The 23278-nt window shown below is 45.8% G+C and overlaps 1 protein-coding gene and 1 non-coding gene across 9 annotated transcripts in view; one reads left to right on the top strand and one right to left on the bottom strand.

Annotated features, from left to right (window-relative positions):
* Nucleotides 1-23278, bottom strand: part of LOC139438383 (steryl-sulfatase-like) — a 219234-nt gene that overhangs the window by 24882 nt on the left and 171074 nt on the right. For all 8 annotated transcript variants that reach the window (XM_071213488.1, XM_071213490.1, XM_071213494.1 and 5 more), the window contains 2 exons: nt 10452-10611; nt 496-617 (listed from right to left, as the gene is read on the bottom strand). In XM_071213488.1, the coding sequence (XP_071069589.1) occupies nt 496-617; nt 10452-10611 (282 nt within the window). The remainder of the gene's footprint in view (nt 1-495; nt 618-10451; nt 10612-23278) is intronic.
* LOC139438414 (U6atac minor spliceosomal RNA) lies at nt 8086-8211 on the top strand. Its single transcript, XR_011648090.1, has one exon. It is a non-coding gene; the product is annotated as a U6atac minor spliceosomal RNA (small nuclear RNA).

Raw genomic sequence — 23278 nt, 5'->3', positions numbered from 1 at the left:
AGCGCCCACGCGCAGCCAGAGACGATGGCATGGGGTCTTGGGGGGACTGGGGACCCACAGGTGGGAAAGAAGAGGTGAGAAGTCCTTGCAGCAGTGCAAGGAGCAAGGCAAGGGGCATGAAGGCTCACAGCACAGGGGCCATCTGGCTCCGAAGCAGGGCGAGAAGGAAGTCGAGGAGCTGGAGCTGGGTGGCCAGAGAAGCTAGAAGGACCTCGGGAGAACCTGGAGCTGCCCTGGCCAGACAAGCCCTCTGCGGCGTTGAGCAGGGCGAGTGGCACGGGCTGCAGCTGTCCCCTGGGACCCTGAGAACCTCGACCACGAGGTCCCCAGGAGGAAAAGGAGACGAGAGAGAGGACACGGGAGGAGAAAGCAAAGCACGCCCGCACGCTTAGGCGCCCAGTGGGCTCTGGAGAGCAAAGGCCATCTTTGTCCCATCGACTGGCCCGCCGGGGCCTGCAGGGAGGTGGGGGAGCCTCGCAAGGGGGGGCTACTCACTGTTGCGTGGGTGCCAGCGCACGGCGTTCAGGTAGGCGTTGCAGTAATGGAAGAGGAACTCGTGACCCGAGCGCCGGCTGCTGCCCCGAAGGAGCGGCATCAGGTCGCGTCCGTCGATGATCCTAGGGGACAGAGCAGTGGGGTCAGGTGGAGGACGGCCACATCATCCTTAGACAAGGATGCCCCGACTTCCAACTGTCCCTCCTTAGCGGTCTACACGTGGGAAGGAAGGAACCGATACAAAGGGTACTGACCGATCCCTGCGGGGAGGAGACCCCAGCTCTGGTTAACTCAACGCTTTCTCCTAATGGCACCTTGAGTTGGCACTACTATCCTCCCCAGCGTCGAGGTGAGGAAACTGAGGCACGGAGACCCTAAGGAACGTATCCAAGCATTTGGGCTGGTGAGAGGCACAGCTGACTGGCATCCAGCTCTCAGCCACCCCACCTGCAGCTTCTCCTAATCCCAGTTAGGATGTTTGCCTTGCCGAAGGGGCAAGCGTGATTCCTAAAAAATCAGGTCTGCTCGAAATATAAGAGTTCCTGACAATCTGTGCTCAAAACTATAATACAAGAAGCAGATGTGGCTCAACTGATAGAGCGTCTGCCTACCATATAGGAGGTCCAGGATTCAAACCCAGGACCTCCTGACCCATGTGGAGCTGGCCCACGCACAGTGCTGATGCGTGCAAGGAGTGCCGTGCCACGCAGGGGTGTCCCCCTTGTAGGGGAGCCCCACGCGCAAGGAGTGCACCCCGCAAGGAGAGCTGACCCACGCAAAAAAAGCGCAGCCTGCCCAGGAGTGGCACCGCACACACAGAGAGCTGGCACAGCAAGATGATGCAACAAGAGACACAGATTCCTGGTGCCACCTGACAAGGCAAGCAGACACAGAAGAACAGTCAGCGAATGGACACAGAGAATGGACAACGGGGCGGGGGGAGGGGACGGGAGAGAAATAAAATAAATCTTTAAAAATATATACATATAATACATAGCATGAAGCAACTTGAATCAGACAGACTTTCACAGAAGTGAATTTCCAAATCAGAATGAATGAATTTATAAATCATGATATTGATAATATAGAAAAAAGCCCTGTGGATGGACTGCTGACAAATGAAAACATATCTCCTCTACCTCTGGGCATTTATGTGAAGATGGGGACATCTGCAGATTGCAGACAATCAGTAGATGACGTTGGTGGTCAGCAAAAGAAGATCACTTCGAGCTTAAATAAAGAGAAAAGCCTGAAACTTTGTTTAACATAAATTAACAGCTTTTTAGAAATTAAAGCCATGGAGAGTCGATATTGAAAGAAGAGACAAAGAACTCCTTTGAAAGAGTTTCACACGTCGGTTTTCTTTCTCTGATTAAGAGCACGACAGCCCTGCCATCCTCTGGTATCAGGCATTTAGGAACTGAAGTTCAACGTGGCCAGATAATCTGGCTAAGTGTGTCTGAGAGGCTGCGTCCCTTGAGCTCTCTGTGGTTTATGTTGGTGTCACTAAAACCCCAGAACGTAATTATAACCTCCACTCTTATTACAACAGCCCACGAACCGCGAATCTTCTATTATCCTAAGTTAAAAATAAGAACCAGAGGGGCGCTTGGCTCATGTCCTGGTACCCACGGGAAGGAGAAGAGGAAACAGGGCCGAGGCAGTTCTATTCAGAAACAGCGTGTTCTCGGAAAGCCTGCTTCTACCCCAGAACGGCAGGTGCTGGGCTTCGTTCTTGTCAGACTCCTTTCCAGGAAGAATCAGACCTTCACGTGTGAGATTTCAAATAGAGTTGAAAGAAGGGAAGGGCGCAAAAATGATGAGCAGACCACGGGGTGCCCAGAGGCGAAAAAATTCCCTGAAGGTGAGGGGCAGAGAAGAGAGCCCCAACCACCCTCCGCCACTGCCACCTCTTGGGGGAGAAGGGCCTCCCCGTGGTCCCCGAGAGCAGGACGGAATTCCCATTTGCTGGACCCAATTCCCATCTCTTTTCCTTTTTTTTTTTTTTAAAGATTTATTTTTTATTTACTTCTCTCCCCTTCCGCCCCACCATTGTCTTGCTCTCTGTGTCCATTTGCTGTGTGTTCTTCTGTGTCCGCTTGCATTCTGGTCAGCGGCAACGGGAATCTGTGTTTCTCTTTGTTGCGTCATCTTGTTGCGTCAGCTCTCTGTGTGTGCGGCGCCACTCCTGGGCAGGCTGCGCCTTTTTCCTTTTATTGCACGGGGCGGCTCTCCTTATGGGGTGCACTCCTTGTGTGTGGGGCTCCCCTACGCGGGGGACACCCCTGTGTAGCACGGCACTCCTTGCGCGAATCAGCACTGCACATGGGCCAGCTGCACACGGGCCAGGAGGCCCGAGGTTTGAACCGTGGACCTCCCATGTGATAGGTGGACATTCTATCAGTTGCACCGAATCCGCTTCCCATCATCTCTTTTTCTTGAAGTTGTTTGCGTCGCAGGCCAACCAAAGTCAACGTTTGTTACGAACATGGCAGGTGGAACTGCTGCTTTAACGTGGGTATTTGATACCTGAAACGGGTCCTGGTAATATGCAGGGGAATTTGCTTTAAGAAATAACAGCAAGACATCAAGTCTCAGAATGCTCTCTGTTCCTTTACAGCAGAATAGTTGAGGTTATTTTTTTAAGGATGGGAAGAGTCTATTCTGCAAACTTCTTTTTCGTCAAATGCAGGAGATAGACTTCATTCTTAAAAATCTCCTACACCTATCGTGCCCTTTCCCAGAAGCAGGCAGTAAATCAAGCTGCTGTGGACAGCCACTGTTTAAGAGGGCCTGTTAACGAGAGGCTCATTTCTGCCATGAAAAATGGAAAGGGACCCTAAAGTTCTTAATGACGTCCAAGCTATCAAAACACCTGGGATTGTTTTCAGCCACTTGTGCAATCCCCAGTAACGGGGGCAATAACCTGGAGGAAAGCACTTGCTACCGACACTGCTAACACAGAAACGTTTTTATAATGTCACGACTTAGGGGTGGGGCGACGATCCACTTGCAAAGTGATGCAATGCACCGCTGTTTCCTTTGCAAAGGTCCTACGTGGCGTTTTCTGCAGCCTGGTTTGAGCGTTCGTAGAGGGTTTGCGCTGACGGCCAACGCTATAAAATTGCCTGAGGTCTGTTGCATCGCCTGCTCGACTCCTTTTCAGAACGTGCTTGTTCGGTGTTGCCTTCAGTCTGGAAGGTGAGTAATCGCGCCTTCTGTTTGTGACTCACGATCGCCATCGCCATATTTAACAACACATTTCTCAGGCACCGGAGTTTCAGAATTTTGGGTCAATGCAAACAGCGCAGAGGCAACTTTCCCGTAATTCAACAGGGCACATGCTGGAAACTTTCCTTGGACCAGGGCGACCCTGCCCCCAGCCCCCACGAATGAGCCCTGCGGCGTCCCCGCTCTGAGCGACTGCAGTGCTCGCCTCTCCCCTGCACTGTCCTTCCTTCCCACCTGCCCTTTGCCTGGTCGACCCCGAGAAGATGGAGCTCAGGTGGTACCATCTCCCTAGAGACTTCCATGGGTGAGGAAGCTCCACCTGCGAGCTGCGTCTGGGAGGCCACCTGCTCCTGCACCCCCCTGAAACCGTGCCCTCCTTCCTCTAGCACTTAAAACACAGAATTAAAAGTTGTCTTTGGTGAGCAGATGAGGCGCAAGCAGTTGGGCACCTGCCTCTCACATGGGAGGTCCAGGGTTTGGTTCCTGGTGCCTCCTGAAGAAGGAGACAATGAGCAAAAATGAACAAACCAAAAAACGCCAAGCAGACGACAAGCAAAAAATGAAAGAAAATGAGCAGGGAGTGGATGTGGCTTAAGCAGTTGGGTGCCTGCCTCCCACATGGGAGACCCTGGGTTCAGATCCTGGTGCCTCCTAGAGAAGAGAAACAGTGAGCAGGCAGTGAGCCGACACCGAGCAAAAACAAAAAACAAAACAAAACAAAAAACCCTGAGCAGACATCAAGCAGAAACGAGCAAAAAAAGAAACAAAATGAGCAGGGAGCAGATGTGTCTCAAGCAGTTGGGTGCCCGCCTCCCACATGAGAGGTCCTGGGTTCAGTTCCCGGTGCCTCCTAAAGAAAAAATAAACAGACAACGAGCAGACAACAAGCAAAAAACATGCAGACAAGGGGCACAAACAAGAAGCAAAAACAAGAAGCAAACAGATGAGAGAGCCATTTTGGGGGGAATACATTTTTTTTTAAAGGTGTTTTTGGATGCTTTGGATGGCTGCCCATCTCCACTGCAACTGTGAGCTGGAGAACTGTGGCACTGTGTGTGGAACAGTCCATAAAACCAATGGATGGATAAATGAACGTCTCCTCAGTTGGCCTAACGTAAAGAGTAGAATGCAATCGTTAAAAATACATCTCTTAATCACCTGTTGGGTTCAGACACAGTGAGACGACAAATGTATCAAGATACATTAAGTAGTCTTAAAAACTAAGGCAGAGGTTGCAAATTCCAGTTAGTCCAGCCCAGTCCAGCCCTGCACCTGTTTTTGTTTTACTGGAACAGAGCCATCCCCATCTGTTTACACACTGTCTACAACTGCTTTGTACTACTACAACAGAGTGAAGTATCTGAGATCAAGATAGTGTGGGACAGGAAGCTTAAAATATTTGCTATCGAGCTTGTGGTGGTTTGGAGCTGTTTGTGCCCCAGAAAATCAAGTTCTTAAAGGTAACCCATCCCTGGGGGTGTGCACCCACTGTACGTAGGACCCTTTTTTTTTAAGGATTTATTTTTTATTTATTTCTCTCCCCTTCCCTGCACCCCTTCCCCCCCCAGTTGTCTGCTCTCTGTGTTCATTCGCTGTGTGTTCTTGTGTGTCTGCTTGTATTCTTGTCAGTGGCACCAGGAATCTGTGTCTCTTTTTGTTGCGTTATCCTGCTGCATCAGCTCTCCGTGTGTGTGGCGTCACTCCTGGGCAGGCTGCACTTTTTTCACATGGGGCGGCTCTCCTTATGGGTGCACTCCTTGCATGTGGGGCTCCCCTACGTGGGGGATACCCCTGCATGGCAGGGCACTCCTTGTGCGCATCAGCACTGCACGTGGGCCAGCTCACTACACGGGTCAGGAGACCCTGGGTTTAAACCCTGGACCCTCCAAATGGTAGATGGACGCTCTATCAGTTGAGCCATGTCCGCTTCCCTGTAGGACCTTTTGAGGAGGCTACTTCAGTTAAGGTGTGACCCACCTCAATCAGGATGGGTCTTAATCTATTACTGAAGGTTTTATAGGGGGGACCCCTGGGAAAGGGAAAGATAGGGGGAGAGAGATGGGGAGAAGGGAAGGGTTTGGAGGACAGAGAAGTAAGGGGAATGTTTTCCGGGGGAGTCACAAGAGAAGGAAATGGTTTCAGGAATGCAGGAGACAAGAATTCTTTGGGGAAGTGGATTTGGCCCAATGGATAGGGTGTCTGCCTACCACATGGGAGGTCCAAGGTTCAAACCCCGGGCCTCCTTGACTTGTGTGGAGCTGGCCCACATGTGCAGTGCTGATGCGCACAAGGAGTGCCGTGCCATGCAGGGGTATCCCCCGCATAGGGGAGCCCCACGGGCAAGGAGTGCACCCCACAAGGAGCCTAGCGTGAAAGAAAGTGCAGTCTGCCCAGGAATGGCGCCGCACACATGGAGAGTTGATACACAAGATGATGCAACAAAAAGAAGCACAGATTCCCAGTGCTGCTGATAAGGATAGAAGCGGTCACAGAAGAACACACAGCGAATGGACACAGAGAGCAGATAACTGGGGTGGGGGGGAGGGAAGGGGAGAGAAATAAATAAAAAATAAATCTTAAAACAAACAAACAAAAAACAGAAACAGCTTGAAAGTTAACTCATTTACAAAAAAGAAGAATTCTTTGGGATTCCCAGAAGAACGGTAAGGTTTGGGGGACACACAGGACTGATTAAGAGGTTAATTGAGGCAAAGTTGGGGGCTACTTATTTTCAATGTAGAAAGTAATAGTTATGGAAATGTTTTTAGAAGAAAGTAAGTCTGTCTTTCATAAATTAAAGGGAATCCCAAGTATTCAGAAATTTCTTTCCATAATTTACAAATATGCTTACAGTCATCAACATGAAACATTTTGCCACATTTAAATACAAAGCAAGATTCAGACTGTGCACATAAAGAGGGTCCACCTTTTATCCTGCAAAACAGAGGTGCATGAGATACAGCTCCTCAATGGTTTCATTTGTAAAAAGAACTGGCATCAAATTTTATTTTATTGTAATTATGGAACAGGAGATCAAATGTTTGCCTTCTAAACCTCGATTCTTGAGGATGTAAATATCTCTTTCCTTTTCTCCCAGCTGGATGGACCAGGGCCAAAATTCAGCTCTTACCTAAATGCTCTAAAGATGGTGGGTTGTGATTTCTTATTATAATATCAGAAGGGGCTCGGGCACAGTTTCACCAATGCAAAATTTTATCTGTTTCCAAGGAGGAGACAGATGGAAAGAGTTTTCATTTTAATGAATTAATACATCTAGATTGTTAGACAGTCTTCTTTTATGTAAGTCCCTGTTGCCGGCCTTTTATATCACAAAAGGTTGCCCTCCATTTATTTCCAGAATCAGCTTATTTGGAGACATAGGAGGAATGACTTTTCTGAATATGCCTGGCTGACGGCCTCTGAAAGTTCTTTTGATAAAATATGCCCCTGAATGCAAATGAGCCACTCAAGTACAGAGGAAGGAAAAAGTCTCTGCCTGGGAGAAATCTACAGACACGGGGCAGGGGCAGGTGAAAGGATGCTTCTCACAGCTGCATTAAGACCCAGCAGAGCTAAAATCCCGTCTGCTGGTCCCCCTTTGTGCCTACCATCTTTGCACTCACATAGGCACCCTAGAAGGAAGGGCTCCCATCCCCCACAACCTGGGAGCTGCCAGGAAAGTCTCCTACTAGCTGCAAAAGGCTTCTTGCGAGAATTAAAGGAGCGGGTTCTGCTGATCTTACGTTCTAAGAAAGCATGTGGGAAAGGGATGAGGGGACCTCGTTAAGTGGTAGTCAAACAGCTGGACGCCAACTCTCTGAATGAGTTCATTCTCCTGCAAAATGTAAGAAATCGCAGCAGCTGCAGAGCTGGGGACTTCCAAGGTTAGCGTAAAAGCGTGAAGCCGTTCTTCTAAAAGGCAGATAACTTTGCACCAATTTTACATATTGACACACGTATGCGGATATTATCTAGACGTTTGGCTGAAAAGCTTTTGACGGGATTTAAATTGTGACACCATTTTCCATGAACGGACAGTAATAAACTTCAGAGCAGGGACTGTCAACCCCAGCTCTGCTGCCACATTGAGCCGGTTGAGTCTTGGGTAGGGCCGTCTGGGCACTGTGGGCTGTGGAGTGGCATGCCTGGCCTCCACCCACTTAATGCCAGTAGCACCTCCCAACTGAGGCCATCAAACATGTCTCCAGACATTGACAGATTCCCCTTGGGGGGGTCGGGTGGGGGGAGAAAAATCACCCCAGGTGAGAATCCCTGCGTTTGGTGGCCAAGGTCGCTGGGGAAGAAACCTAAGGCTGCTGCCGGACCTGGCTGGAAGAGCACTTTAAATAAGCCATTATTGTGTTGTATGAATGGAGAAAAGGTTAGCACTCCCTTGACGAGGATGGAAGAGGCGCTCTGGTCTGTACAGCACACACACGGTTAAAGCATTGCCACCTACTTTGTGGCATCTGACCATTGTTTTTGGCAGCGGCCGGGTACGTGGGAATTCGGTCATTTTATATATACACACAGGCCGCTACCTGCTCCCCGATCTACAGAATAAAATTCTTAAAAAAAAAGTCACTATGCAATCTGCTTACTCCCAGGAGGGTCTTGGTGGCAGGTATCTGCCATGTAGTTTGTGCTGTTTCGCAGCCAAACTGGGATGCTAAGAGGACCTTCCGCCTCCATGGAGAGTATTGGTGGGTTGATGAGGTCAACACATCCCCAAGTCCCATAAAAAGAACAGGCAACAGAAGGCACTCTTGAGCCTTGAGAACGTGCACTGCTGACAACACAAGCACGCACATACAATACGTGGGGCTCCCTAAGAGGGAGGCTGCTTCCTTCTTCAACAGGCATGCCTAAGAGGAAGGGGCTTCTCTCCATGGATTTTCCTCTTGGCCGCTGAACATACTCTTCCACTTGCCTTCCATTCCCACAGCACAGAAAACCATGTAGAAACAGTATAGACGCGAAGAGTCGGGGTGATTTTATTATTATGGGCCATGCAAGAAAAATGTAATTAATAAGATTACCTGAAAAGTCAGGGGTAGCTATTTGAGGGAGTAATAATCAGTTTTGTTCCGAGGGCCAATGAGTAGATGAACTAGATAGAGATTTTGGCTTTATATAAAGAAAGACCCTCTAGGAGGTGGTATGCTGACAAGTTTTCTGTCACTGGAGTAAAAAGAAGAATATACTGGAGGAGACAATCTTAATTCTCCTTCTGTCCTCACATTTTGAGTCTAGGAGCCCCGATGAATGTCAAATGTGGGAGAAAAAGGAACTGTTCTTAGGTCCAGCTGACGACTCTTTATGTCTATGGAGGGTGAAAGGAAAATCGGAGCTGTCCATGTCTCTGCTGAACTTGACATGCATGGATGCTTCTAATTCTCATAATAACCCTAAAACGAATGCTATCGTTGGACCCATTTTCCAGGCATGGACTCGAGGCCAAGGAAGATCAAACACTGGCCCAGCACTGGAGGCAGGACCTGAAGTCAAGCAGCATGACTGGCAAATCTCTGCTCTTACCCCAGGTAGCAGGCAGTCTCAAATGTGGTCCAGGGAGCCTCGATCCCTGATGTCCAAATTATTTCCCAATAATACTAAGACGTCCTTGACCTTTAGTGTGCACTCTCACTCTCCCAGAAGCTACATGGTGTGTGACGCCACTATCCCTCTCTTCAGCCAACAGAATGTGTGGGTGCTCGTGCATTTTTAAAATTCCATTTTAATCTCTAATATGATACACATAGCTATAACCCACATAAACTAAAAAAAAATCAATAATTTAAGATTGTGAATAGTTCCTAGGACCCTACGTTTGAGAACCGCAGCAGTGTGCAATGCTACCTTTCTCTTTTTGTGTGTGTGCTGGGGAGGGAGGGATGCCACTGAAGCAGAAATTTGAGAACTGTCTTGAAAACAATGAAGAAAAGGACAGTGAAAACAGGAAAGATGCTTGTAAGCAAGAGCAGGTGAGGAAACCCAAGGGGCTCAGCTTTGGCTGAGCTGTTGTCTTGTCTTTGGTTTCCCCTTTCCCCTTGGTTCTGCTGGCAGTGAATTTAAAGAAGATTTGCAGCTGCCTGCATGACATTAGCCTGGGCTGCCACCAAACTAATGAAAACAATTAATCAGCATGCTTCACTTAAAACTCTTCAGATTGGTAATAACACTTAAGAAGAAACCATTGGCAATGTCATAGGAAGTTGTATTTAAATGTAAAAGAAAGACGTTTCATTTAGAACTTGCTAAATGAAGACATGCTGGGAAACAGGGCCCTAGACTGTGGAAGCAGATGCCTTTTTTTTTTTTTTTTTTTTTTTGCTGCTGCAGCAAAGAGCTGCTGAGTGGGGCCAAAGCAAAGGGCTGGTGAGATCAAAACATGGGGTGGTGTCAAAGGGGGTGGTTGACCAGTTCACCCATGGCATGTCAATGATCAAAACAGGCAGTTTGGATCAACAGGGTGCTGAGAGCGGAAGGCTGAGTTGGAGACCGTCAAGTCCACAATTCTGACCACTAAATATATTCAGTACCTCAGAGTTTATCACCCGCTGGGATAAAGGAATGAACAGAGAGGTCTCTCTGGTGGCCAGCCCACTAATAAGTTTCAAAACAAAATGAGGAGTCCAGCCAAGGCAGCATGCCATTGTGCAAACCAGGATGACTCTCCCGGGAAATCTGAACTTGACTGTAACAAGCCCCTTGAATCACAGTACCTGTCCTCGGGCAATGGTGACCCTGCAAGTTTGGCCACTGTAGGAAATAGGTCCATGTTGCTAGAGGGCTCATCGATCTCTTGCCCAGCTGGTATCACCCCAGGCCAGCGCAGAATGCCGGGAACGCGGATGCCTCCTTCCCAGTTGTTAGCTTTTCCTCCTAAAATGCCAAAAGAGAGGCAACAGGGAGATGTAAGTCTTCACTGCTCACTTGCCTGCATCATGTGGACCATCCGTTGGGAAGGAGCACGCACTTTATTGCAGGGATTCGATGCGTGCTTCATAAGCAGTATACCATGTGCAGGTGAGAAATAAAATAACTACAGGGCATAGCCTTGCCATAGCACACAACAGTCCTATGCAATGACAAACAGTCACAAGTTCAAGTCCAGCTGAGTTTTTACTTTTTAGCAGGCACGTGCCCTTGGGCAGACTGCTCAAGTATTCTGTGCCTCAGACTCACAGATTGCTAAGTGTTAAAGGTTATTATTATCCCAAGTGCAAAGTCTAGTGCCTGGCAGAGAAGAAGTGCACAAAAATTAGTCATTATCGTCATGGCTATTATTTTATTACCAGTATAGCTCTTACTATTTTAGTTGAGGAAATGCACGTTGTACTTAGGGGGTGATTAGAATATCATTAAGTAAAATGTGGTGAGTACTCGAGGAGCTGGGAGAGGAGAGGTCAGAGCGGCTCCAAGAGTCAGTAGAGGGAAGTGGACTTGGCCCAGTGGCTAGGGCATCTGTCTACCACACGGGAGGTCCGTGGTTCAAACGCCGGGCCTCCTTGACCGTGTGGAGCTGGCCCATGTGCAGTGCTGGTGTGCATAAGGAGTACCATGCCACAGAGGGGTGTGCCCCGTGTAGGGGAGCCCCACGCGCAAGGAGTGAGCCCCGTAAGGAGAGCCGCTCAGCACAAAAGAAAGTGCAGCCTGCCCAGGAATGGCGCCGCACACACGGAGAGCTGACACAACAAGGTGACGCAACAAAAAGAAACACAGATTCCCGTGCCGCTGACAACAGAAGCGAACAAAGAAGAACACACAGCAAAAATAGACACAGAGAACAGACAACTTGGGGGGTGGGGGTGAAGGGGAGAGAAATTTAAAAAAAAATAAAAAATAAAGGGAGAAATTGACAGTTAAAAAAAGTCAGTAGATGCCTACAGAGGCCACCCACCAATGCCCCCAGCTACAGCCCCTAGGCATGGAAATGGGGGTTGCCAGGGTAGGCTCAGAGACACCAGGGCTGGAGGCCTTGGGACCATGAGATGGCTCACAGATGCTGAAGCGGCAGGTGCACTGCTTCCCCCAGAACATCTTCGGGACTGGCACAGCCCACAGCTGTCTAAGGAAGCTGAGCTGTGGAGCAAGTCTAAGGAAGCTGAGCTGTGGAGGTGGGGTGGGTGCCTCAAGTGCAGCCCGTTCTCCACAATCGGTATCAAGAAATACAATGAGGATAACTGAAAAAGAACACTTAGAGCTGCGATTCAGAGCATGACTCCTGTGGGACATAAATGTCATTTAAATGGAAAAAGCAAATGGCTGGGGTCAGGGGTTCAGGGGATTTTGAAGCCACTCTTCATTTCTTCAAACTAACTTCTTAAAGCTGAAAATCATAGACTGAATTCTTCTTTGAGGCAAGAGCTTTAAATTGCATACACTCATACATTCAGTATGCACAGACACTTAGGGAAAATTCACATATAAATCCAAATAATAGTTTGTTCTTTCTGTAGTGCCTTTCTTAGAAACTTAAAACTCTTTCCCTTACTTTTTCTGTTCAACCTTGAGGTAATTATCTGACAAACACCATTACTCTTGCCTCACAGATGTCACATCCAAGAAATGGAAAGTTTAAATAATTTGCCATAGCTCATTCAAGCTGTCAATAGCAGAGCTGGAGGAGAAATCTCAGCATGTGATTTCAGTGTGGTTGTCCTTCTACTAGATCAAGCCCATAGCATTTTCACTAGATCTAGCCCATAGCATTAAATTTAACAGGAAAAAGTGATTGCTATTTGATGGAAAGGGATCTGTTTTTAATAATGTATATGCACACACACACTTTTGTCCCATTGTTTAAAATAAGAATAAAAAATGGGAAGGTAGACCCAAATATTAAAATAATAAAGTCATCCTTTAAAACTTTACCTTCTAGATACAACATGACATTGTGGATTGTATCCTGGAAGAGAAAATGGACATAGGTGGAAAAACGGGTGGAATCTGAATAATGTCTGTAGTTCATTTAGGCAGGAGTGATACACTGATGTAAATTTCTTAGTTTTGGCAAATCCATGATGGTTGTATAGGATATTGACATCATGAGAAAATGGGTGAAGGGTATACAGGAACACTCTGTATTACCTTTACAGTTCTTCTTTAAATCTGAACTTATCCCGAAATACAAAGTTGACCCCCAAATCCCCCAACTCAGTGCTTCTGTTTCCTGCAGTGCTGGTAAGGGGATATCAGAAGAGTACACTTAAAAGTTGTAGAAGGTTGTTCCTTCGTAGTATCCATGACTAACTTCAATGGATGACCTACTATGTGCCATGGACTGTGGTACACACCTTAGGAAATGCTCACATCTACCTACTCTCCATCTTAGAGATGAAAAATCTGAGGCTGAGAGAAGGTAAGTAACTTCTTGGTGACTCATCTAGTAAGCGGTGGGGTGCAGTTCAAACCCAGTTTTTCCGACTTCAAAGCCTGTGGATTTAATGAATTCCTCCATGTCATTTCCTCTTTGCCCCCAATAGAATTGGTGCTCAATTATCTGTGTATTAGCAGAAGAGGATCCCGGTACACTGGATTGAGAACCTCATCAAGACGAATCTGGCAATGACAATGGGCAGCTTTCCTCTCTTCCCAGGAGTTCACACATGTGTGGCGTTTAGAAGGCAAGGTCCAGGCATTACTAACCAGGGTCCACCTGGCTGGAGAGCCAGCAAGAGAGCAGGTGAGCCATGTGGCTGCTAAAAGGCAGAGTTCCATAGAAATCCACAGGGAGGGATGTGCCATAAACTGGAGAGATCTTAGAACTGTCACCGCCTGCCAGAGGTTGCAGATCTCCAAGAGAGCTCCAAGTCACAAACAGCCACCTGGGGCAACAGGTGTGCATGGTAGCAATGGCTCTGGGTGAGATGCTCAGGGCAGCAGTGCCTGCAGCCCCCAGACCCACTGAACACTGCATGAGGGCAGGGCAATACCAGCTCTGGTTCCCCCGAGATCATATCAGTCAAGGTTCTCTAGGGAAGCAGAACCGACAGGAGGGATCTGTAAACAGTATGAGATTTTATAAAATTGTCTCATGCGACCATAGGGATGCACAAGTCCAAATTCTGCAGGGCAGGCTGCAAGCCAGGGGCTCCGATGAAGGACCTTGATGAGTTTCCAGGAGACGTTGGCTGCCCAAAGTAGAGATGGGAATTCTCTCCCTGAAAGTTGAAATCAGTTCTCCTTTTAAAGCCTTCAACTGATTGGATGAGATGTCACCCCTTGCTGACGGCAACCTCCTCGTCTGATTGTAGATGCAATCAATCATAGATGCAATCACAACTCATCAATGATTAAAGTCCATGAGATGCCCCTGTATTGCCCACTGCTTGCTTGACGAGTCAACTGGACACCATGACCTGGCCGAGCTGACACATGAGCCTAACCGTCACAATCGAGACATTTTCCATAGGGAAAATCTGAACCCGTTCAGTGAAATCTCATGAGCCTTTCATCTTCTAGTTTGTAATTCATATTTAGAAAGTAAAGAAATGCATCGGTAAACAAAATCTCGTAACATCTTCTAAAACTGTCAAGGGAGTGTTTTATTTTTTTTCCCCCACAGCAATGACAAAAAACATATATATTTTGAAAAGCCTTTAACAGATTATAAACACATCCGTGCAAAAAACTGCCTATGGAGAAACATGTTTTAGGAAGGAGGATCACACGTTTCCGGGCATATGTTGATGAACAAATATCCCTGCTTGTCAGATGGTGTGACTTTTAGCCTCGTTCCTGCTGCCTTATCTCTGGGAAAGGCGTACGTGCAAGCCGCGCCCGTCAGGCTTACCGATACAGCACCCTGCTCTCCCGCCACCGCTCTCCTCAATTGGGCAAGTTCACCCGGGTACCCTCAGCTCAGATGGGTAAGAACTGGCCACTTCAACCATTCAGCAGATATTTATTAAGCAACTTCTTTCCATGGCCAGCAATGATGATGGGGTTTAGGAGGTGCCAAACAAACCAGTGGCATCAAACAACCAGCACGCATGGTCTCAGAGCTCTGAAGACCACCAGTGTGAAATCACGGCCGCGGAAGGGCGGTGCTCCCGTGAAGTCGCAGGGGAGGGCCTCCGCCATGCCTCTCTCCCAGCCTCAGGGTGGTGGGCCACCCCGGGCACTGCTTGGCTTGCGGTGGACTGACATCCCTCTCTCCTTCCCTTGCCACACACCCATCTTCCCCGTGTCCGACCATCAGGACCTGGCCATGTTGGGTTAAAGACCTCCACTCTAAGAGGACCTCATTTTAACCACATCTAGCTCATTGGCAACGACGCTGTTTCCAAACACGTTGGCATTCAAGCTGGGGGTTAGGGATTGGACGCGGCTATTTGAGATCAGGGCCACCTCACAGGTTGAGCAAACCGTGGCCAGGGTTCCGCAGCCGGGAAGTGATAGGCTCTAGTCCAGACTCGGTGAGACTCCACACCGGGCCTTCCTGAGGCTCAGAAACATAGAGGGGACACAAAGATAGGGGATGGAGCTCTCTTCCGACAGAAATGCAAACTCTCAAAAGAGAGCTCAGGCTCACCCACACATCACTTCAGTGGGATGCCAACAGAAAGCACAGCAGCCTGTCTTTATCTGGGGAGCTCACCCCAAGGTGCTGGACTTTGAGTTGGACACTGGAGGAGAAATAAGTTGGAAAGGAGGGTATGGGCTGGGGAGAGAGAGAAAAGAAATACCAGCTAAAGGATCTGGCTTATGTTCTTGTGAAGATTTTATGGGCACAGAAAAGGCATTGCCTCAATTTAAAATTTGGGCGAGCAATCGTCAAACGCATGCTTTTCACATCTTGATGGCACGTTGGCGTGACAGAAAGTCACATAAGGATGATGACTGAAGTCCTTACTCTTCTCCAGGCAAGTGGAGAGAAGACACTTACACGATTTACTCTGGGACTCTTGTTGGGAACAGCTGTTTCCAAGCACGGGCTTCTATTTTTGTCCTTTCAAATGCGACCACACAGCGGGTCAAATCACTTCCAATGGCAATAGCATATGGCTGTCGTGCTTGTGCTTGATCGGAGCACAGACTTTGATGAAATACTCTATTTTTCATTTTTCTCCTCTTGGGAGTCTCCACTCCCAGGAAAGTGCTGATTTCCTAAGTCAGTGGGAACCACACTGAAGCATGTGAGGAGCGTAATTCACACTTGTTGGTTTCTTGCTCAAGTGGCTATATTTTACATTCTCCTTGATGTATTCATTCTAGGGACATGTGAACTATAAATGGAAGCTATAATAATATTATTAGCATTTTATCAACCTATTATCAGGGCAAATGTGAAGAAGGAGGACCTGCTGATGTCAGTACTGAAATGAGGGGTAAAGAATTGAATCACATCTCTAAAATTGGCAAAGCTCAAATGCATAAGGAACACATCCAAACTGCTAAATAGTCTAAGTCAGGGGTTGGCAAATGTTTTTTCTCTAAAGGGGCAGGTAGTAAGTGTTTTAGACTTTGCAGGCCACAGGTCCCTGCTGCAACTCTTCGGGTCTGCCCTCGCACTAGAACCGTATTTACAAACCAGGGCAAAAAGACCTTATCAAGACCACAGTCAGATACTACTGCACACCCACAAAGATGGCTATTAAAAATATATGTGTTAAGTGATGGAGAGGATGTGGAGAAATCGGAATGCTAGTGCATTGCTGGCAGGCATGCAAAATGGTGCATACATTGTGGAAAGTAATCTGGAGGGCCAGAATTAGTATAAGCCATGGCAATTCCACTTATAGTTATATACCTAAGGAAAGGTACAACAGGGTCTCAAACAGACACTTGTACCCCAGTGTTTACAGCAGCATTGTTTGCAATAGCCAAAAGGTGGAAACAACCCAAATGCCCATCAGTAGAAGAATGGATCAACGAAGCATGGTGCAAACACACAAGGGAATGTTATTGGGCCATAAGAAAGAATGAAGTTCTGAGACATGCTGCGTCATGAAAGAACATTTAGCCATCATGCTCAGTCAAATAAGCAAGATTCAGAAGGCTGAATGTTGCATGACATCACTTGTGATAGATGTCTAGAAATAGCAAACATGCAGAGACAGAAAGTAGAGTAGATGTTACCAGGGAACAGGAGTGTAAGTTTGATGGATATGGAGTGTGTGTAAATAAAATTAGCAAAAAATATATATATTTAGAGGTATCAGGCAGGGATTGAACCCAGGACTTCATATATGGGAAGCAGGTGCTCAACCACTGAACTACATCCACTCCCCAATGAGCATTGGTTTTTTTTTTAGGAGGTACTGGGGATTAAACTCAGGACTTAATATATGGGAAGCAGGTGCTCAATCACTTAAGCTACATCCTCCTCCCAAAAATAAATTTTTAAAACATGAATTAATTAAAAACAGGTGATGGGTGGGATTTGACCCACAAGCCCTCCTGTGCTGATTTCTGCTCTAAGGTATTTACCACCCGTCAAATTTGGGAGTAGGGGAAGTGCAACAATGCTGACTTAGCTTATAATATAAAGCCCTTTAGTCCTGGTGGGAAATATCACTGCAATTTCTACTTTTTTTCCCACTAAATTGGATTCCCTCTTCATACATTCTAAAGAAAGGAAAAACTGAAAAAAAAACCAACCACCAAAAAACCAAGCATATATCTTAGCCTCAAATATAAAAGCTAACCGTGTCCTTTTCCAAGCTCATTTCTGAAAATCTCCCTTTACACGCTCCAGAGTCTTTCCAAACAGCCTGTCTGTTTCCTCTCCAAAGAGAACTTCTGTGCCTCAGACGATGAATGGATAATCAAAGTGTGGTATCTCCATACCATGGAATATTATTTGGCCATTAAAAGAAACGAAGCACTGCAACATGCTCCGAAGTGTACGAACCTTTAAGAATTATGCTCTGTGAAAGAAACCGGTCACAAAAGTCCACCTCGCGTATGGTTCCATTTTTATGAAATGCCCAGAATAGGCAAACAAATAGAAGCGGGAAGTAGACGAGTGGTTGTGAAGGGCTGGGGAACAGGGGAATTGGGACTGACTGCTAACGAGCGTGGGGCTTCTTTTGGGGGTGGTGGGAGTGTTCCGGAAATAGATAATGGTGATGCTTGCACAGCCTCATGAATATACAAAATATCATGGAACCAAACACTTAAAATTGTGAATTTCATGTTACATGAATTACATCTGAACTTAAAGAGAGCGAGAGAACCTCAATCCCCATGTCATCCCAAAAAGTGAGCTCACTAGCATGAGTTGCCTCAATGTGATGCCCTCCCAGTCCTTAATTTATCAATGGTTTCCATATCCTCTCATTCCCCCTCCCCCACTGTGCCACCAAGCCTCCTCCCTTAGACCAGGTCAGACCACATCACTTCAATCTGCCTTGTATCTCTAAAGTGAATAACTCAAACATCCCTTCCTCCAACCACAGTGTCCTACCCTCTGCTGCAGCCTTTACAAGCCACCAGACTCCACCATAGTTAACCTCGTGTTATTAAGGTCATACACTTGGCCACCTGAAGCCAATGCAATCAATTCATTCTGTGTAGGTGCTGCCTCAGCATGATTATCCAGTAGTTCCATTCCCTTCCTAGGTGAGCAGTCCCAATCATTCCAAATGGCACTTCAACTCCAGGGACATTTGCTAATTTTGTCCCATCTCTCATGACCCCATGAAAGCTCATACTGCATACTGTATCATTTCCATCACTTTCTTACCACAACCCTGAAGTCCAGAGATCCTCTTATGTGCTTTCGCATTGCCTTGGCGAGATGCCAGCTCCCAGTGAAAATAACTGTCTGTTCTCTAGAAATCCAGAACTTCTCAGCTTTGTGCCTCTGAGAAAAATGACAAAATAGGGTCCCTTGCTGCTACTGTATGATTGTGATACCCAAATGCAACTGGAACTTCAGTTCTCCTCCATTCTCTTATTGCCACCCCAATCTCCCACTTGCTTTTGCCTACCTCAGCCACCCTCTTCCAGCAGATAACTTTGCTTCCTCTTGCAGAGAGAAAACTGAAGCCTTGAGTTGGGAACTTCAATGTCCAACCACTAAACACTCAAATCTACAAGACTCTGCTCTCCTTGTTCCCTGCTGTGGAAGAGAATGTGCCTTCTCCTTTCAAAGACCAATGCTTCTTAGACATTTTGGATTTCATTTCCCATGATCACAGAAACTTGACATCCTCAATTATCCCTCATGCTCAAGCATCTCTAATGCATTTTCATCAAGAGAATTAAATATACTCCAATCTTCCCCATTAAAAGTAACTTCCTTTCACAGCCTACCTCCCTTCACAGAAAAAGTTCTGAAAAGATTTGGAAAAATATTTCATCTCCCACTCACCCCTCAATCCATCAGGCTACTGGCTCTGCCAATGGAAATATATGTATTAGCTTCACAAATGACCATCATGTGCATTAAATACAATTGGCTCTTTGAGTCCTAACATTTCTTGATGTTTAGGCAGCATTCATTTGTGCTGACTACATTTTCCCCAGAATCCTCTCTTCTTTCTGGTGTTCTTCCCATCAACCCAACCACTCTCTTCCAGTCTTCTTTGTTGGCATCACCTTCCATCTCACCTTTCTGGTGAGAGTTCTTCCAGGCGTGGTATCTGACCTCTGAGCCTCTCCCCTACTTTCTCTAAATGTTCTTATATCCATTCCCCATGCCAGTAAAATATGGATGTTGCCAGTTGAGTCCCAATTCCATGAAGCATACCACCCTCTCTACCCACCCATACATGCCAAATGCCTGGGAGACACTTTTACTTCTCCCTTTCTTTCACACCAGATAGCCAATCAATTGCCAGTGCCAACAGATTTGCCAATGTGGTCATGCTCTTCGTCCTACAATTCACCTAGCTGACTTATATATCCTTCAAACCAAAGCTCAAATTTTTTAGAGTTAAGTACTGACCCAACAAAATTTTCTTGAAACATGTCAGGTGCTTTTGTAGGTTCTGGGGATATAGAGCTTGCACAATCGTGGATGATAGCAACACTGTGCACTTATTAGGTACATTCATAGAACACTTTACCTGTTGACTTATCACTCACAAGAATACTCTAAGTGGGAGGGAGTTCTCCAGGGCATATATACAAGGTACATAAAAATGTTTGGATATTTTCATAGTGGTTACAATTAAAAATGACAGCCGAGGGAGTGTTGAGTTCCTAGCCAGGAGAGCTCTATCACATTCCCTAATGGAACAGCAACAATCCCCTAAGTGCAACGGCAAAGACCAAAAAAGAAGGATGGTCCAACAATGAGCCCTTGATACTAATGACTATGTTTGTGAGCCTGTGCACCTGAAAGAAGAACTAGGCTTAGAGCTGCAGGGTGCCTGAGAGTTACCTCCTGAGAGCCTCCATATAGCTCAAATGTGGCCAGTCTCAAAGCCAAACTCAGCATATAAATGCATTCCCTTCCCCCCAGTATGGGACATGACTCCCGGGGATGAGCTTCCCTGGTACCAAGGGATTACTACCAAGTACCAGCTGATGATGTAACTAGAAAATGACCTTGAATAAAAGGGTCAACTCAGACCAGCAGTATATCTCAGCCTACATGTAATATCAGGAGTTAAAAATTATTTTTGACCTTGAATAAAAGGGGGAAATGGAAAGGACATATAAGTTTATATGGCTATGAGTCTCCAAAAAAGACCTGGGAGATCATCAGAGGGGTTACACTTATGCATACCTCAGCAGAGTCCCGGAGACAGCTGAAGTAGATACAACCCCAGGTGTTGGTTCTTCTGAGGGCTACAGAGACCCACAGGTTCTATGGTCATGGCAGATGGAATTCAGTACCATGTCAGTTGGCCCTATTTTGGAGACTGTGTTCCTGAGTGTGATGGAGTTGACTCAGATGTGATCTTTATTCACAAGCTTCTCCTGTTACTTTTACTGGACCTGTGGTTGGTGCTGGGGTTTAGTGTATACTCAGGGGACCTGAATCTCTGGACTGTCCATGTATAGCCAAGCCCTGAGCCTCAACAGACTTGCAACTCCTACCCTCTGGTTTATTGGACTTACTCCAGCCAGCTAACATGGAGGTGAAGAAGGTCAACCGCCACACCAGGGAGCCAAGAGTGCCTACAACTGAAAGCAGGAAATGGCATCCATCATCCATGTGGAATCTAAGCTCCCTCTCGATATAGATGTGGAGTGGACATAACCATTCCAGGGTCCACAGGATGGGAAATAGAGTACGCATTAGAGTAGACTTACTGATGTTCTATTCATGAACTATTGTGATTAGTAATAGAAGAAAATGTAGCATTGATGTGGAGAAAGTGGCCATAGTAGCTGCTGAGGGTAGGGAATGGGAAGAAGAGATATGATGTGGGGGCATTTTCAGGACTTGGAGTTGTCCTGGGTAGTGCTGCAGGGACAGTTACTGGACATTGTATGTCCTCCCATGGCCCACTGGGTGGACGGGGGGAGAGTGTAAACTGTAGTATGGACCATTGACCATGTGGTACAGCAGTGCTCAGAGATGTATTCACCAAGTGCAATGAATGTCCCATGATGATGTAGGAGGTTGTTCTTATGGGAGGAGTGGGATGAGGGGGCTGGGGGCGGGGTATATGGAGACCTCATGTTTTTATAATGTAACATTAAAAAAATAAATAAAGACCAAAAAGAAAAAAGAAAAAAAGAGAATACTCTAGGAAAAGAATAAAAGCCTTGCTCACTGAGGAATAAAAGATGGTAAGAAGAGGGAAACATTACCCGAAAAATAAATTCAAATTGTGAAAGTACAATCATAATTAGCACTTAAAAGATTATTTAAATGATATTCATTCTCCCCTTTTTTAGAAAAGCGAATTCTCTATGATAGTCCTATAATAACAATCCTATTATTCAAATTCTAAAGAAGAGGAAACAGATACACAGAGAGTTTGCATAACTTATCCAAGAACACTGAAACAGTAAGTGGCAGAGCTAGAATTTGAACTGGGGTCATCCAGCTCAATGGCTTGGGCTGTTCTAGACTCTCATATTACCCTGTACCTCCTCATATCATTTGAGGTCACTGAATAATTTCATAATAACTTGTTGTTTAATGTCTGACTCTGCCACCAGACTATAAATATTCTTTGCAGGGGTTTTACCCAGATGAACACTCAACATTTGGTACAGGGCATTCCTTAGAGTAAGCACTCAGGAAATATCTACTGAATGACTACATAGATGAAGCATCCTTCTGTTTCAGCTCAGCTCCCCCAAACTGAGCTCTTTATTATACCTATTCCCATCTCTTCACTAGTTTAGCTTCATCAGTTTTCCCTCCTTTTCCTCTGTCTTCAATCTCAACCTTTCTCCTCGCTCTTAACCTTAGTCTATAAACAGATAGGTACATGATGGTCTCATACTAAAGTATGTATAAATATATCTACATCAATGTCAATGTCAATGCCTATGTCTGTGACTATGTCTATTTCTATGACTATGTCTTTGTCTTTGTCAATGACTATGTCTGTGTCTATGCCTATGATTATGCCTATGTCTATGTCTATGACTATGTCTATGTCGGTCTATGACTATGACTATGTCTATGTCTATGACCATTTCTATGACTATGTCTGGTCTATGTCTATGTCTATGACTATGTTTACAACTGTCTTTGACTATATCTTTGTCTATGACTATGTCTACGTCTATATCTATGACTATGTCTATGACTATGTCTATGTCCATGTCTATGACTATATGTCTATGTCTATGACTATGTCTACCTATGTCTATTTCTATGTCTACATCTATGATTATGTTTTTATCTATGTCTATGTCTATGTTGATGTCTATGCCTCTGACTATGACTTTATCTATGTCTATGTCTATGTCCATGACTATGTCTATGTCTATGTCTATGTCTATGATTATTTCTATGTCTCTGTCTGTGTCTATGACTATGTCTATAACTATGTCTATGACTATGTCTATGTCTGTCTATGTCAATGACTATATATCTATGTCTATTACTATGTCTTTATCTATGTCCATGTCTATGTCAATGTCCATGTCTATGACTATATCTATGTCTATGTCCATGTCCATGTCTATGATTATGTCTATGACTATGTCTACGTCTATGTCTATGACTATGACTATGTCTATGTGTATGACCATGTCGATGACTATGACTATGTCTATGTCTATGACTATGTCTATGTCTGTCTGTCTATGTCTATGACTATATGTCTATGTCTATGGCTATGTCTATGGCTATGTCTATGTCTATAACTGTCTATGACTCTGTCCTGGTCTATGTCTATGTCTATGACTATATCTATGTCTATGACTATGTCTTTATCTATGTCTATGTCTATGACTTTATCTACATCTATGTCTATGTCCATGACTATGTCTATGTCTGACTATATCCCTGTCTATGTCTATGTCTATGTCTATGTCTATGTCTGTGTTTATGACTATGTCTATGTCTATGACTAGGTCTACATCTATGTCTATGTCTATGACTATGTCTATGCCTATGTCTATGTTTTTATCTATGTCTATGTCCATGTCTATGACTATGTCTACATCCATGACTATGACT

This window comes from Dasypus novemcinctus, chromosome Y (genome assembly GCF_030445035.2).
Source record: "Dasypus novemcinctus isolate mDasNov1 chromosome Y, mDasNov1.1.hap2, whole genome shotgun sequence".
Taxonomy (NCBI): domain Eukaryota; kingdom Metazoa; phylum Chordata; class Mammalia; order Cingulata; family Dasypodidae; genus Dasypus; species Dasypus novemcinctus.
Note: the sequence above shows the minus strand (reverse complement) of the source record. Positions and strands in the feature narration are given on the sequence as shown.